The following is a 15,823-nucleotide window of genomic DNA, read 5'->3' as shown; positions in this document are numbered from 1 at the left end:
ACCTGAAGCACTATTTCTGGGTTAGCGGAGTTTGTAACCTGAAGCGTATGTAACCTGAGGTACCACTGTAAATAGGTACCGCTCTAGCGGGAAGGTAAACAGCGTTTCCGTGCGCTGCTCTGGTTCGCCAGTCATGCTGGTCACGTGACCCGGAAGCTGTACACCGGCTCCCTCGGCCAATAAAGCGAGATGAGCGCCGCAACCCCAGAGTCAGTCACGACTGGACCCAATGGTCAGGGGTCCCTTTACCTTTAATATTAAATTGCAAGCCTTTAAATCAGCAAAAGCTATTTTGAAATTTGATGCTTGTAAAGGTGGAAATCTGGTTAACCCAGCTCTGTGTAAAGCAAAAACAATGGCCCAGATTTTATATGGTGCAGAGGTTTAGGGTACCTCAAAGGTCTCCGGTCTGGAACCCCCACAGAATTGTTTTTTAAGAGTTCTTTTAGGTTTACCCAAAGATGTACAATCTGCTATGGTCAGGTTGCAAACTCACATATTGAGCATAGAGAGCCAAATAGATAAAGTAATCTTTTGTTACTCGTTTAGAGTTCAACAGATGGACAACACTAGGCTACCCAAAAAATGCCTGATTGAGCTCTTGAATGGATTACCCTTTAAAAACTGGGTACACCATGCTGCCCAACTGATGGACAAATATGACCTCTCAGTGACTGAGATCAAAGAACTTCCCTTATATTCCCACCAAGAAAAATATAAACGAACCATAAGGGCAGTGGCAACTAAAAACGATCTAAACTCTATGTACACATCCACATGCACCCCATTGTATTTTAAACTTAGAGAGGCCTAGGAACACACATCTTATTTTAATGAATTGACTTTTGTGCAAATTCGGAAAGCTTTCAGTGTTACGATTAAATACAATAAACTCTGCTTATAGAGATGGGAGACACAGAGGCATATCAACAAATGAACGTGTCTGCATTAGATGATGTCCTGAAGTAGAAGACCTTATGCATTATACCTTGCGCTGCCCCTTATATAATGAAGCAAGAGAAAGATTTTTAGCACCTATAATGACAAGGTCCCCTGGTCAGAACCCCTCTGACATGATTTTACCGTATTTTCCCCTCTATAACACGCATATTTTTTCTCCTAAAAAGTAAGGGGAAATGTGTGTGCGTGTTATTGAGCGAATGTGTGGTCCCTGGAGCCGACTGTCCCGAGTGCAGGGGCAAAAATCAGGCAAAAATCATATCGCACGTCAAGGAGCAGGGAAGCCTGAAAAGAGGAAGCTGCTGCTTTCCTGCATTCTGCCTCAGGGTCTTATTGCCCACCCTGTTCTGTTTCGGTTGCTGTTTGCTCAAACGGAACAAAGAGCAGGAAATCCCCTCCTCTCCCAGCAAGCAGAGGCAAAAGGAAAGGATCACGTCCTTCCGTCTAATTCCTCTCCGTGCTCCGGTGCTGCTGCTGCTGCGTCCAGGGAAGCATTCCAGGCAGCCGGAAAACATGCAGGTGGGGGAGAGAAAGAGAGAGAAGAGGGGGGGGGCTGGCTTGGGGGGGGGACTTTTGCCTTCCTTTCCTCTCTCCCGTTAAACCCCTCTCCTGCATTCTTAGCCAGCTGCTTCTCCGCACACCCCTCTCGTGCTCCTTGTCCCTTCTATGTTTTTCCTTCCCTCCCCACTTAAAACGTGGTTACAAAGCATGGATCCACATGGATCCTCAGGATCTTTGCATTGGGTCACCCCAAATTCACCATCAGATCACATAGCATGTCCATGGCTACATCTTGCACCAAAAAAATCACGTACCCACTGTTGCCTGGGGCTGCAATGGGGCAAAAACGTGGTTACAAAGTACAGATCCACATGGATTCTCAGGATTTTTGCATTGGGCTACCCCAAACTCACTGTCAGATCACATGTCTGTGGCCACAGCATGAAGCACAAAAATGATACATCCACTGTTTCATTCAGAATTTTTTTTTCTTGTTTTCCTCCTCTAAAAACTATGTGCGTGTTATGGTCAGGTGCGTGTTATCGAGCGAAAAATACAGTATATCTCCTCACAGACAGAGATAAGTATGTGACCTGGCATGTAGGACTCTTTGCAACTGCCGCTGGGAAAATTAGAGCAAATTATATAGCCAAGGTAGCCACCAACTGTAAAGGAGATGAATTTATTTGACCCTATCTACATCAAGCTATATTCAATCTTTATCACCAAACTCTTTTTGACCCTATCTACATCAAGCTATATTCAATCTTTTATCGCCAAACTTAATTAACATTATTTTTTAATATATTAGTGGCCATGTGATAATGTTAGCTTATAAATTTTATTGTTTAATGTCTAAACTTGTACATTAAGGTACTTTTATAGCTCTGTTTAGAGTAGGTAATGTCTTGACAATATAAATGTTTTAAGTTTTTTTTATCAATCTAGTATATTTTCTGTTAATTGTTGAATGATTCTGTGTACATTGCGGCAGCCTTTGGCTATGTGCAATAAAACTGACTGACTGAGTAATCATAGCAATTAGGCAATCAGGGACCCAAATGAAACAGCACACAGATAATTAAAAATTGCACAGGTAATCAGCTAACCCACAACAGGATAAATGCAACAAATAAATTGTGATTTGATTTTGCTGAAGGTGTATGTTTGCCTCCTGGCTTGGGACTGCTAAAGAGAATCTAGAGAAAATGGGATTGTCCATGAATCATAGACACTTATTCGGCTACTCTAGTGTAGCTGTCATTGGGGGGTTCTGAAGCTCCCCCATTCCAGCACAATTAAGATCCCTTTTCGCTTGGCTATTTGATGTTTGAACCTGTGGCTCATGAGAAACACTTGATAAACTTCAGCTATAGGCTGAAATGCTACAGAAATATTGCCTGAAGCAAAATGTGGAGCACAGTTGAGAAGTTCCTCCTTAATCTGGGGTGAGGGACCCTGAGAAATGTTCAGGGAAGCCAAAAGAATTCTGAAAAGACCAGTGAAGGAGTTTCACACAATCCTAATAATAATAATAATAATAATAATAATAATAATAATAAATTATTTATACCCCGCCCTCCCCAGCCAAGACCGGACTCAGGGCGGCTAAAAACTAGTAATAAAAAAAAGTTGATTAAAATACAATTTTTAAAAAAGATTAAAATACAACATTAAAACATTAGGATGCAGCCTCTTCACAGGAGGAGAAAGGAAAAAGAAAGAGGGGGAGGGAATCAAACTGATTCTAAGCCAAAGGCCAGGTGGAACAACTCTGTCTTACAGGCCCTGCATGGAGAAATCAGATCCCGCAGGGCCCTGGTCTCAGGAGACAGAGCGTTCCACCAGGCCGGAGCCAGTGTTGAAAAGGCCCTGGCTCTGGTTGAAGCTAATCTACCGTAACTTCCTTAGAGCCCGGGACCGCTAGGGTGTTGCTATTTATGGACCTTGAGGCTCTCCGTGGGGCAGACCAGGAGAGGTGGTCCCGTAGGTACGAGGGTCCTAGGCCGTGAAGGGCTTTAAAGGTCAAAAGCAGCACCTTAAATCTGACCCTGTACTCCACCGGGAGCCAGTGCAGCTTGAAAAGCACTGGGTGAATATGCTCCCATGGCAGAGACCCCGTGAGGAGCCTCGCTGCAGCATTCTGCACCCGCTGGAGTTTCTGGGACAGCTTCAAGGGCAGCCCCACGTAGAGTGAATTACAGTAGTCAAGCCTGGAGGTGACCGTCACATAGATCAATCCTGCTCTAACCTCTCCATGAGCCTCTTTCCTTCACAATGTCCCATTGTGAAGAGAAGCAGGGATCGAGGGAAAACACTACAGCAGACAGGATGATGGGAGATCAAAATATTGCAACTTCAGTTACTTAATTTGCCACAAAGTCAATATATTAGGCAAAACTAATGTCTTAGGTGTACCAAGATAAAACAAAATTTGATCTCTAATATGGTTGCTTCAAGTGTTAAAGCATGAAGCCATTTTTAGACAAGTGAGATTTGGAGTAGTTGTTCTGCAGTTGTTTAAGAAGCAGGAACCCTGAACTAACCAGTTTAAACTGTCTTGAAAATCTGTATTTGTGCATAATGGAGATCAGTGCTACATGCAGAAGATGCTATTTCCCTGGGAAAATTTAAGCTTCTCCTACCTGCTTCTTTTTAATTTTTAATTTTCATGTACCACAATCCCTACCCCATTAGCTGAAATGACATATTTTATTGCTGCAACTCTCAATTACCAAATGATGCATTAAATGTAGACTCACATCTACCAGCGAGTCTCTGGGCATATTTTGGGGGGGTGGGGGTGGGGGAGGGGAGGAAGTACCTAGTCCCCAGTATTTTGGACTAGGTGGACCTCAGTCTGATTCATCAAGATTAGATCTAAATTTTAAGCAACAGTGCATGCTTACAGCAATAGAAAATGTCTATCAAGTCAGGCCATTGGTCCATCGAAGGGAGTGTTGTCAACACTATCTGGCAGATGCCTTTCCAGGGCTTCCTAGGAGACGTCCGGGATGGAATCTGGGACCTTTCATGGGCAAAGCAAGTGCTTCTGCCACTGAGCACCAGCCCTTCCTGTTGATCACTCAACACACTTTTTAACTGCTATGACATCCTGAGAGTGCGCGCATGCTTGAATATGTTGGTCAACTATGGAGGTGCTGTTAAAAAGTGCAAAAAAAGAACTGAAGGCAACCCACCACTACTTTAAAGCAGCGGTCTAAATTAATTTCAGACCCAAGGCCCACCTTGCAACATGGGACCCCAATTTCTCTTTGTTCTTTTCTTTCAGTAAGCATGCCCATCTTTCTACTTTCTTACTTCCTCCTCTTTTCTTCATTTTCTTAAGGGGGAAATAAAACACTAAACCAAAAGGAGACAGAGAAGAAAATGTGACAGCAAAGTCAAAGTGATTCACTTTAGACATGGGTACATTCCTGATCTTTAAGTCCTGAACCATTGCTTGAAGACGAGTGATATAAAACACATTCAAGCATAACTATTAGATATTAAGAGATCTTGAAGCTTTCTAGGTAGTTGCAACAAAAGCACACAAATCAAAGCCTGAAAAGAATCCATATTTGCCACGATCACTGTTTTCTCTCTGCCTTTGTAGTGTTTTGGATGTCCAAAGTCTCCACTTGTAGTGAATATTGTGTGCATGTTGCTTCATATGGCATAGGAAGTTCCAAGGTGCATTGTGGTAATACAGATGTCTACATTTAGCTCCAGGTGTTTTCTGTTTTTCTCTGTATGCATGAGATCAAAAAATTACTTTAAAATAACTAAATTATCCAGATTTTTAAACAACCCAATGAGCTTAACAAAGAGACTTCTGCAAATACTTACTGTAACTTGCCAACTCCTGAAAGGCTTCTTGTTGTAGCCTAGTAGACCGCACTAAGCTTGAATTCACACAGCCGAGAAATGGTGTATTCCAGTTCCTTAGTTCCAAATCTGAAATCATAACATAAGCAGTCTTTGTGCTTGAAAACATGCCTGTGTGGTCCTTGGCCACATGAGAAATGTTAACGGATTTAAAAACACATACAATTTGCATGAGTTGTTTCAACCCAAACTTACAAAAGAACAAGAAGAAACTCTAGTGATCAAAAAGAAAGATCTGACACCATCAGATTTCTCAGAAGACAGGGAAGCAACTGACTCCTTCCCCAATCCAGGGTGCTCTGGATTTTTTGGCCTACAACTCCCATCATCCTTGATCACTGGACATGTAGGCTGGAGCTGATGGGAAGTATAGCCCAAAACATCTGGAGGGTACCAGCTGGGGGAAGACGACTCTACTTGTTAGATAGGGACTGACATGCCTGCTATTAGAATATGTCAGGGGCAAGAACGCGTCCTAGAGCCAGGTGAGTAAACCAGGAATTTAAATCATACAGTTGACAGAATCATTAAATATAATAGCTTGATCAAAGAAAAAGCACACAAACTATGGACCCTTCCAGACTGGTGGGGTTTTCTGTGGGTACATCCGCAATGTGTCATTGGCACAACAGTGCATTAGTGGTAGATTCATACTGACCCATCCATACCCCCGTCTGCTTTGTCAGATGTTCTGTGATGCTTCCCCAGCATGACTGCTACCTGGAGGGGCACACTTCCACTGTAGTGCAGCAAAAGTGACGTGAAATAACCACATCCTGGAAGATCTGTGGTATAAAAGCAGGAAGGTACAGGACACTTACCAATTGGAAATGAAGCAGTGCATCTGCCCAAACCTTTTGAGGCACAAATAGTATTGAAAGCAGGGCTGCATGCAGCTGTCCCAATACCATCACAGGCACAAATTATTGTGAATGCACAATAAAAGGATGTCTGGAGGGGTCCTAGGATAAAAACTTAGGATAGGCTGAGGTAACTGGAGGTCCCTGACCCTAAGGACACATCCTATTATTATGCATCTTAACTCTTTCTTGAAAGCCGTGGGCAAATACCAACCCTGGGGGCTATATTCTACCTCCACCTGCTGTGCTCAGGAGCTTGGGGGCTTCCCATAAGCACCTGGTTGGCCACTGTGAGAACAAGATATTGGACTTGATGGGCCCTTGGCCTGATCCAGCAGCCACGCTCTTACGTAAAGAGCTACTGAGGCCAGTTCCCCCAGCACCAACAGCAACAGAGTCTCTGTCAGATTTTGCCCCTTATTTGCCTCTCAGGCTTACAGAAGGGGGGGGGGGAGAGACAGCAACTGATATTCAGAAACATTACTGCCTCCAACTATAGATTATTTTAAAAACTGGCAACACATCCTACTGTTAGCCACTTGTTCAATGTGTAGATGATGTTTTGTAGATAAAATAAAGTGCCTCCAACAATAAACGAACTATTTCAGTCACTACTAAACCAAGAGGTGCTGGGGGGGGGGGAGTCCAAACTGAAGGGTCACCATTTGAACTATTGCAAGGGGGGGAGGGTGCAGGGTTGGTAGGAGATAAAAGCTGGGGAAATGTCCACTCAGCCCCACCACTTTGCAGCTGTTGAACAAACTGACAGGAAGCAGTACCATACATGCATGGATGTGCAATTTATAGGGCACTTCCAGACCGGGCTGTTTATGTAGCATTCTTGCTGATGTTTGCCCAAAACGTACAGAGAACATATGGTGATGTTTGTTTGTTGAGAATTTGTCCTGCTACTTGTACACTAAGCCTATAGGACAGTGTCAGCTAGTGGCCATTACCCCATGTTTTTAGCCACTTTTCTCACTGGACTTCTTGTTAAAAACTTCAGGATAAAAGAAAAAGCCAGGAAATTCCTGCTCTAACTGTCTTACCTTATTCATTAAGTTAGCAGCTGACCTTAAACAAGCCACTTTCATTCAGTCCCCCTGAATGCAACATGGGGCTAACAATATGGACCTATGTTACAGGGTTGTTGTAAAAAAAAACATCAAGATAATGCATAAAGTGCTTTGAGCGCATAAAAACCTCTACATAATCAAGTGCTAAACTCACCTTCAGTTCACTGGACTGGACCGTGCCTTCCAAAGTTTTGGCAGTAGCAACAGTCAGCAGTGAAGTCATCTTTTTCCAGCTGCGGCACATTTCGACCCAAAGGGTGGGCGGGAGTGTGCGCCACCTTCTTATGAGCATGAACTATAGCAAACTTTGCGGAGGATTGCTTCACTCAGCAAGGGACCTACAATCAAGTAATTTAATATAGCAGGTGCTGTGAATACTTTAATAGGGACACGCACAAAGGAATTTGCTAGAGAAAGTCAATGATTTATAAAACTAAGTACTCTTAGGTGCCTTTGGGACAATGACTGAATCAGGAACAAAGGGTGGGAAATGGTTTTGTTACCAAAAAAAATTGTATTTTCAAGTAGTCTACTAGCTTGAACCTTCTGATGAGGAGAGGACATATTCTTGAATTGGTCCATGGCACCTTTGATGTTCCCATTTATTACAATTCTCAGACCTAATTAAGGATTTTCAAAGCAGATGTTCAGCTCCCAATTGCACCTTTTAATTCACATATACAGTTCCAGATTGGTTTAGAGATTTGATGTAGTCCAGAGCTAACACAGTAGTCTATTTTCCTATCGTCTCATAAACCTCTTTCTTTTCTTCCTCCACTGCTTGTCATCCATGTATTCAGTATCGTCAGGAGGGTCTGGGGTTACAAAGCCGTGTGTCAGTTTATAGTAGACTATTGTGGAGTCTGATTCAACTATGGCCAGTGTGATAGAGAGCGGAGAATCAGGTTCATCCTTCAGAGTATATGATCTCTTCATGATCTGTCTCAACCTGAAAGAAAGAAAAAAAGACTCCAGCAATTCTGCTTACTTTGTTTAAATTTCACAGTCAATCTACAAACAGATCAAGTTAATAATAGTTCTTCTTTAAGTATCTAAAAAAGAACTCCGAGTAAATCAAATATCCTCGGAGTAAATCTTGCATGCTTCTGCTATCAAAGAAACCCAACAGTGCCTGCCAGCCTTTTTGACAAATTTATCAATAGGATTGCCACCTATTTTCTTTTCTTTTTTGTGATGGGGCTCCCATGCCTCTAAAAGATGGATGACTGAGAGCGGTGCAACAAAAGCAGCTTTCCCCGTCACCGTGGGAATAGCTAGGGAGGGGTATAAATAAAAATTTGTTGTTATTATTATTATTATTATTATTACTACACTGGAGCCCTTCCAGAGGAAAAGGTTTTCAATGCTGACATGCCACAAATCTCAAGTTATTAGGTGGGGCTACCGTGCACTAAAGGGCCAACGCAGCTTCCTTTGGGTATAATTGTGGTGGCCACTGGCTTAGATAAGATTCCAGAGTTATGGAATACGATTAGCTTAATAATAATAGAATAGAAGGTTGAACAGATAGCAGCCATGATTGCAGAATCATCGTCATATAAGAAAGTTAGGTAAATTACACAACATGAATGTATCTGTATAATTAAAATACTTCAGATTCACTCAAACCCCACCCCTGTTACTCTAAAGCAGTTTACCACACTTGGGTCTCCGGCTTATTACATCCTGGCACAGTGTAGAATATGGTTCCCTGCGCTGTTTGCAGGTTCCCTGTACTTTTTTCTCCTCTGCTCATTATCACCTTCCCATGAGGACTCCTGGCAGCTGAAGAACCTGCCACTTTGCAGAACGCAGCACCCTTCAGAAGGGTGGCAGGCAGCAGATGAGCGTTACTTCTCTCCTGCGATGACTGCCAATTAGCCTTCATAATGGAAATCGCCCGCTAGCTGAGGCAGCTTCACACTATGAAGTCAAAGGGCAGCAGTTGGTATGCTGATGCCAAGCAAGGGTCAACACAGAGGTGGGGGGCAGGGGGATTTCTCAGCCTCCCCTCCTCTTCTCTAAGCGTTTAGGGATTGTGAAAGCCGTTTTTGTTGAATTCCAGAGAGGAATACAAATGAGAAAGTAGATGCTTCTTTGAAGAAGGGCTGCGGCCCAGTGGTAGAGCAAATGCTTTGCATGTACTAAGTCCCAGATTCAGCTCAGGAGACAGCTCAGACTCCCTGCAGGCTGCCTCTCCAACAGCCCCGGGGGGGGGGGGGGGGAGACAGGATTCCCAGACCCAAAAGCCACCTGTCTCTACCGTGTTATGAAGACCAAATTTAAAAACTCAGCTCCTTCTGCATTCCAGAGCAGCAGTACTCAAGGCACAGAGTGAAGGCAAAAAACTGAAAGATACCAAGTAAGTTCTAGAGGTCATATCCTTGGTAACTGGATTTTCCTAATTGAGGCCAGCTCAAAAATGCCAGGAGTTGGCATCAAAAACGCAATGGCTACTTCATCTGACATACAACCATGTGTGTCCACTCTGTGCTGGATATGATTTAGAGAATAAATCTCTGGAAATAAGGAAGTCAGCACTTCCACTGCCTCAAGGCAGCACTGTTGGGGCCCACATACGGAATTCCTGATAAGCCGTACTTCTACAGAAGTTATTTGTTATAGAAACAGGGAAGGAACTCTTACTGAAGCTCTTCATCTCCAGTTACACTGAAGGCATTGTATAGCACATCTGTCATGAACGGGGATGGGGATAAGATATGTCTCAGGTTGATAGAATAACACACAAATTTGCCAGAAGCATTTTCTACTTCAAAAGCACTGCGGGACAAAATATAGAAATTCCAGTGGGTGAGGCGCAGATGGAAACAGTGACTCTTTCCATAGAACTCACACTGACCCTTTTCAACCCCTTTACTCCTGAAATTCTTAAGGTCAGCTTAAGTCACTATACAGTGACTAGCACAATCCCAAATGAAACAAAATTGCTGCAATTTACTAAAAAAAAATACTAAAATATTACTACAATAATCAATCACTTACAGGACGTGTCAACTGGGAAGTCCCACTGATTTCAATAGGACTTACTTCCTAGCACATGTGTGTTTCAGCCCTAAATTCTGATTTAATTGCTGAGGCTGGGCACCAACGTAAGAGAAAGCCCCAAATAAGGGTGCAAAGTAAAATGATGGCTTTTGGCAAAAAAAACCCAGCCCCTTAAGGAAGGTTAAAGACTGTATTCATTAAGAGCCAAAGATAGTCTGAAATGCTCAAATTACTAGTATGAGTATTTCAAAGCTTCCTCTTGATGGCTACTGGGGAGCTGGAGTAATGAGCTCATTAATTTAAGCATTGCCAAAACAAGATGTCAGTGTTACTGTAACTTTTATTTCCTCTCTGCTGAAATAGTATTTGAAATTAGACACATTTTGAATGTTAATCATTCAGGCAGGCCATGTGTGGCAATTACGAGGCTTTGGTTCACTTCTGAACACAGAGGCTGAGGATTCAGCCCAAGCTGAAAAGCACTAGAGCAAAATCTCCCATTACTAGGTGTGATCTCCAGCCCAGGAAATGCTTACAAAAAAGTCTTCCTGTGGATGCTTTCAGAATGCCCCATCATTCTTATTGTAATGTTCCTCAGTCTCCCAGTTTTGAGTGCCCACTGAAAGATTTCTAATTTCCTTCTGTATTTTGTAGCCTATGACAAAAGTCTGACCCAGGATAGCTGGTTTGTTATCATGGCTTGTCCTGTCTCTGAAGCACGAAGAATTGCCACGAAGATCACCATTGTAGGTGCAGAACACAGCATTGAAACTGAGCAGGCAGATACAAAATATTACCCATGTAAGCTACAGAATTAACACACGTATTATATGGACAAACATGAGAACTGTCCCACCACATTAGCCCTATTCAAGTATTCATTTCTGAATGTATGAAGGAACCAGTGGGAATATGTAGGCCTCTTGGAGCCCAGGAATGATAAGCAAGCAGTACTAATGTTCACAGATGCAGAGAGGGCCTTTGATAATATGTCCTGGATGTTTATGAAAAAATTATAGAGATGATGAATTTTGGAGAATCATTTCAGAGGGGAATAGATGCAATCTATTCAGAACAACAGGCTATGTTGATAGTGAATAATGTGACAACAGAAAAATGTAAAATTGCAAAACGGACAAGTCAGGGATGTTCCCTGTCACCATTGCTGTTTATATTAGTCTTAGAAACACTGGCAAGATGTATAAACTCAGATGATGAAATAAAAAGTATTACCATACTTTTCGCCCTATAGGACGCACCTTTTCCCCTCCAAAAATGAAGGGGAAATGTGTGTGCGTCCTATGGGGCAAATGCAGGCTTCAGGAAGCTCTCCACAAGCCTTGGGAGCCCGCGGGAGTTCCCGTCGGGCTCCCTAGGCTTGCAGATAGCAGCCTGCATCTCAAAGCCTGGGGTGCGCTGCACAGCGCGCCCTGGGCTTCGGTTCCCCGACCTGGTTTGGAGGCTGGCGGCGGGGAGAAGCGCGCTTCTCCCTGCCGCCAGCCCCACAAGCTCGGGGGATAGCGGGGAGGCGCAGCACGCCTTCCTGCTGTTCCCCGACCTGGTTTGGGCTTCAGGCAGATTTCCGCAAGGCGTGGGAGCCCGGCGGGAAGTCACGCCGGTCTCCCAAGGCTTGCGGAAAGTTGCCTGTTCTGGGGGCTGGGGTCGGGGGAAGCTCGGGCTTCCCCCGCCCCAGCCCTGTGCCTGGGGGGGGGGGATATTTTTTTCCCCTTTATTCCCCCCCAAAAAAAAACCTATGGGCGTCCTATGGGCCGGTGCGCCTTATGGGGCGAAAAATACGGTACGTTTGGTTGCAAAGCATACAAACTGAAAGCCTTTGTGGATGATTTGGTGATAACAGTAGAAGACCCGTCAAAAAGTTTACCAAGGGTCTTGGATAGAATTTTGGGGTTTGGCTGGGTAGCAGGATTTAAGCTAAACAAACAAACAAACAAAAACCAAATTGTTGGTACAAAATATGACAGAACAACAACAACAAAAGGAATTACAAAAACACCCTGGAATTATCAATAGGACAAAATGTGAAATATTTGGGGATATGAAACTTTCCCAAAGATGGAAGGAGGACAATCTATCTACAAAAGAAGAATGGCAGCTAAAGATGATGGACTATGCCGAATTTGCGAAAATGACCGGGAAAATCAGAGATCAAAAGGACAATAAATTTAATAAAGATTGGGGGAATTTTTAAAGTTATTTCAAAGAACACTGTAAACAATTGAAAACATTGGCAGGATTTTGACAACACTTGCAATGAAGAGAGAACTATGATAAAAACTGAGTTTCAAGAAAATACGGAGAATACGATACGATGCAGTTTGAAAAAGATTATCTGGGGAAACCATGGAGGGCTAGAGGGAAGTTCCAGGATTCCGAGAATCCTATTTGTAAAACGATTTTAATTTATGTATGATGATAAATGTTAAAAGTGAAAATGAATTTTAAAATGTCAAAAAAGAAGCCCTGTGTCCCCATTGCCATCATGTGCAACGCCATCTTCCAGCTGATGTGTGATTGGCTCAGTCCAAAGACTCACATGATTCAATGTTTGGGGAGGATTCAAATGCTTCCCTGAATTATGAAGCAATACACTCCCATGCAAGTTATTCAAAATAGTGAGTCATTGGATCCTCATGAATCCAAATTTTAAGCAAGATGACAAACCCTGGTTTGAGGAATGAGGTAAGCCAAGTTGGACTTGCCACAAAATTAGCACTGCGGAGCACTGATGTTCCAGATTCTGACCAGTCAACCATGGATATTCCATTTCCAGGATATTCCATTCCATTCTGTTCCACCACCACCAATCCACCAAGACAGTCAGTATTCTGTGTCCATTATGTATGCTGAGCCCTCACTGAGCTGCTTTTGGATTTCCACACCCCACCCCAAACACTTTGTGTTCTTTACAAATACTGGGCTTCTCCAAAACTGCTGCTATCGCCCACTTCTGCACAGCCGAGACTGTTTGGATTGCATAAGGATCTACACATGGCAAACTAATTCACTGTTAGTATTTATGATGGTGTGCACAACTGCAGCCACATAGGAGAACTGGGCACAAGTTCTTAAGTGGAGTCATTTGGCAGCTGAGAATGAAACAGACAGAGCAGGCTTGAGAGAAATCACACATTCAATGTTTGCCCTATTAGAAAGACTGGTTGCCAAGTGGACCTTCAATCAATGTAATTCATTCACCCTTTGCCATCCCAAGAATGTCATCTTTTAGCAGAATGCCAAAGGCAGAGCAAACAGCATCACCACCACACAAATTTATAGAAACTCTACATGAATGAAAAGCTTAATGAAATAGTCAAAGATGCATTGGTGATATTGTAACTCCAGTAACTAAAAACATGTTTCAACAGATTTGTGGGTGCCGACCAACACATAAGGAACCAGGAATTGGTATTCTTTTCCCATGTCACTGACAAAAGCCAACAGTGATCTGGAAACCATCTGATCCTGGGGTACAAGAAGGAAATTTTCTAAACTGCGCAAGTCCACAATTCTGCCACTGTTTTATACAGATACAGTGGTACCTCGGGTTAAGTACTTAATTCGTTCTGGAGGCCCGTTCTTAACCTGAAACTGTTCTTAACCTGAAGCACCATTTTAGCTAATGGGGCCTCCTGCTGCCGCTGCGCCGCCAGAGCACAATTTCTGTTCTCATCCTGAAGCAAAGTTCTTAACCTGAAGCACTATTTCTGGGTTAGCGGAGTCTGTAACCTGAAGCGTATGTAACCTGAGGTACCACTGAATTGGCCCTGGATCTAGAAATTAGCATCTGGAATTTTTAAAATTTTTATTAATGCCCACTTGAGACCCAGTCCTTTAAACCTCCCAGGAAGGCAGGAGATGAGATTTACATTTATATCTGAAATGTGCTCAGAAACAAGCTAGCAGCTGGTGAAGATTTTTTTTGCAAGTTGTGTTCCATTGAGTGAGTCCTGCTTGTTATATTCTGAACCAGCCAAAGTTTTAAAACAATCTTCAAAGGCAGCTTCTATGGTTTCACCAAGCTTTGCCAAGCAAAACTGCAGGAGCAAAACAGCCTTGAGCATTGCCAACCTATGTTTGGTTTGGCTAAAATAAACTCAAAACCAAAGCCTCTGTGGGTCCTTGCTCACCTCTCATGGCTAATTGACACGTGGACAGGAGTTGGCACCACCACTTGAAAACCATCCGCTTCTCTCTCTCGTCCACAGAGACACACAAGCTGGAATTCCGCAAGGCCAATGTAGGACACCTCATGCCAGTTCCTAGCTGAAGGAACAGCAGCAAAATGAGAATGAACTAAATAAAAAATAGCATTCAGTTTGGTTCACTGGATTTCTTAAACACCTTTTTCTAAAGGAAGACTCAAGGCGTCTTGCAGTAAGAGACAGAAAAGTCTGAAACCAACCACAGAACAAGTGACACACCTAGAGTATATTTAGATACTGTATTAGATTTCTCTCTTCCTTCAAGAGTTCTTGGGGAAGAACACAGACCAGGGTCAGGGCATCTGCTCTGCATGCAGAAGATCTCAGCTTGAGTCCCCAGTACCTCCAGCTATGGCTGGCAATGACTCGCTGCCTGAAACCATAGAGTTGCTGCCAGTCGGAGCAGACAATCCTCAGCTAGATGGACCAGGGATCTGACAGGCACCATCCTATGTTCCTATCCTTATTCACTCTCACAACCATATTCTGAGAGAGAGCCATGAAGCTCATTTAGTGACCTTGGGTAAGTCGTTCAAGTAGGGATGTGTGTCAGGTTCATTTTGGTCCAGTTCCAGTAATTTATCCACACCACCACAATGGCCATGATTGTGCAGGTGGCTGTACGAGGGATCTTGCGTGTACCCAGGACACATAGTGCTAGTCATATCTGACGTGAAGTTACAAGGGGTGGGTGGGAGGTGGAGACTCACCTGGGTGACTATCAGCTATCTAACTGATCTATTTTCTCTAACAGCTTGCAAGGGGGAATCATCAGTGTGCGACTACTGCTGTAGGTTTTAATGAAACCAACAAGAATCCTATGAAGATGTGAATCTAACTATATCAAGCCCATGTGTGACACCACCTCCGCCTGATGGGGAGAGGACAGTCACTACAGGTATGTTGGGCTCTGTGGGGCTGGGCATTGTAACACTGATATGCAGAGTCGAGGGGAGAGAGACTTTGCACTGGCCACCAGGCAATGGCTTTTTCCACCTGCCTTGCCCCAACCTCCAGCCCTAGGAGCCTTTCCCAGACGATGAACAGCAGAAACAGCTGGCAAGCGAGAAGATGAGTTCAGGGATTTTCTTTTTAAATAATTTTGTAAGTTGTATGTCTTTTGTTTCTCAGTTTGATCCTTTTACATGTGGTATTTTATGCATTGTGACTTGCTGTTGTTTTTATTGATTATATTTAGTTATTATGTATTGTAAAGTGTGAATTTCTGTTTATTAGTTGCTGACATTTCATTTTACTGTGCACTATTATATTCCAAGGGATTATTAAATATTACTTTATTTTATATAAG

The 15,823-nt window shown here is 43.2% G+C and overlaps 1 protein-coding gene across 5 annotated transcripts in view; it reads right to left on the bottom strand.

The window, feature by feature from the left end:
- TSEN15 (tRNA splicing endonuclease subunit 15) overlaps positions 1 to 15,823 on the bottom strand; it is a 30,588-nt gene that overhangs the window by 10,479 nt on the left and 4,286 nt on the right. Inside the window, exons 3-7 of one of the 5 annotated variants that reach the window (XM_083446573.1) lie at positions 14,440 to 14,575; positions 7,440 to 8,234; positions 6,008 to 6,134; positions 5,311 to 5,418; positions 4,710 to 5,210 (exon numbers count right to left, since the gene is read on the bottom strand). In XM_083446573.1, coding sequence (XP_083302699.1) covers positions 8,027 to 8,234; positions 14,440 to 14,575 — 344 coding nt within the window. In that variant the 3' untranslated portion in view covers positions 4,710 to 5,210; positions 5,311 to 5,418; positions 6,008 to 6,134; positions 7,440 to 8,026. The remainder of the gene's footprint in view (positions 1 to 4,709; positions 5,211 to 5,310; positions 5,419 to 6,007; positions 6,135 to 7,439; positions 8,235 to 14,439; positions 14,576 to 15,823) is intronic. The other 4 variants (XM_083446570.1, XM_083446572.1, XM_083446571.1 and 1 more) reach the window with 4 other exon arrangements.

Source organism: Podarcis tiliguerta, assembly GCF_965153285.1.
Source record: "Podarcis tiliguerta genome assembly, chromosome: 6".
NCBI lineage: Eukaryota > Metazoa > Chordata > Lepidosauria > Squamata > Lacertidae > Podarcis > Podarcis tiliguerta.
Note: the sequence above shows the minus strand (reverse complement) of the source record. Positions and strands in the feature narration are given on the sequence as shown.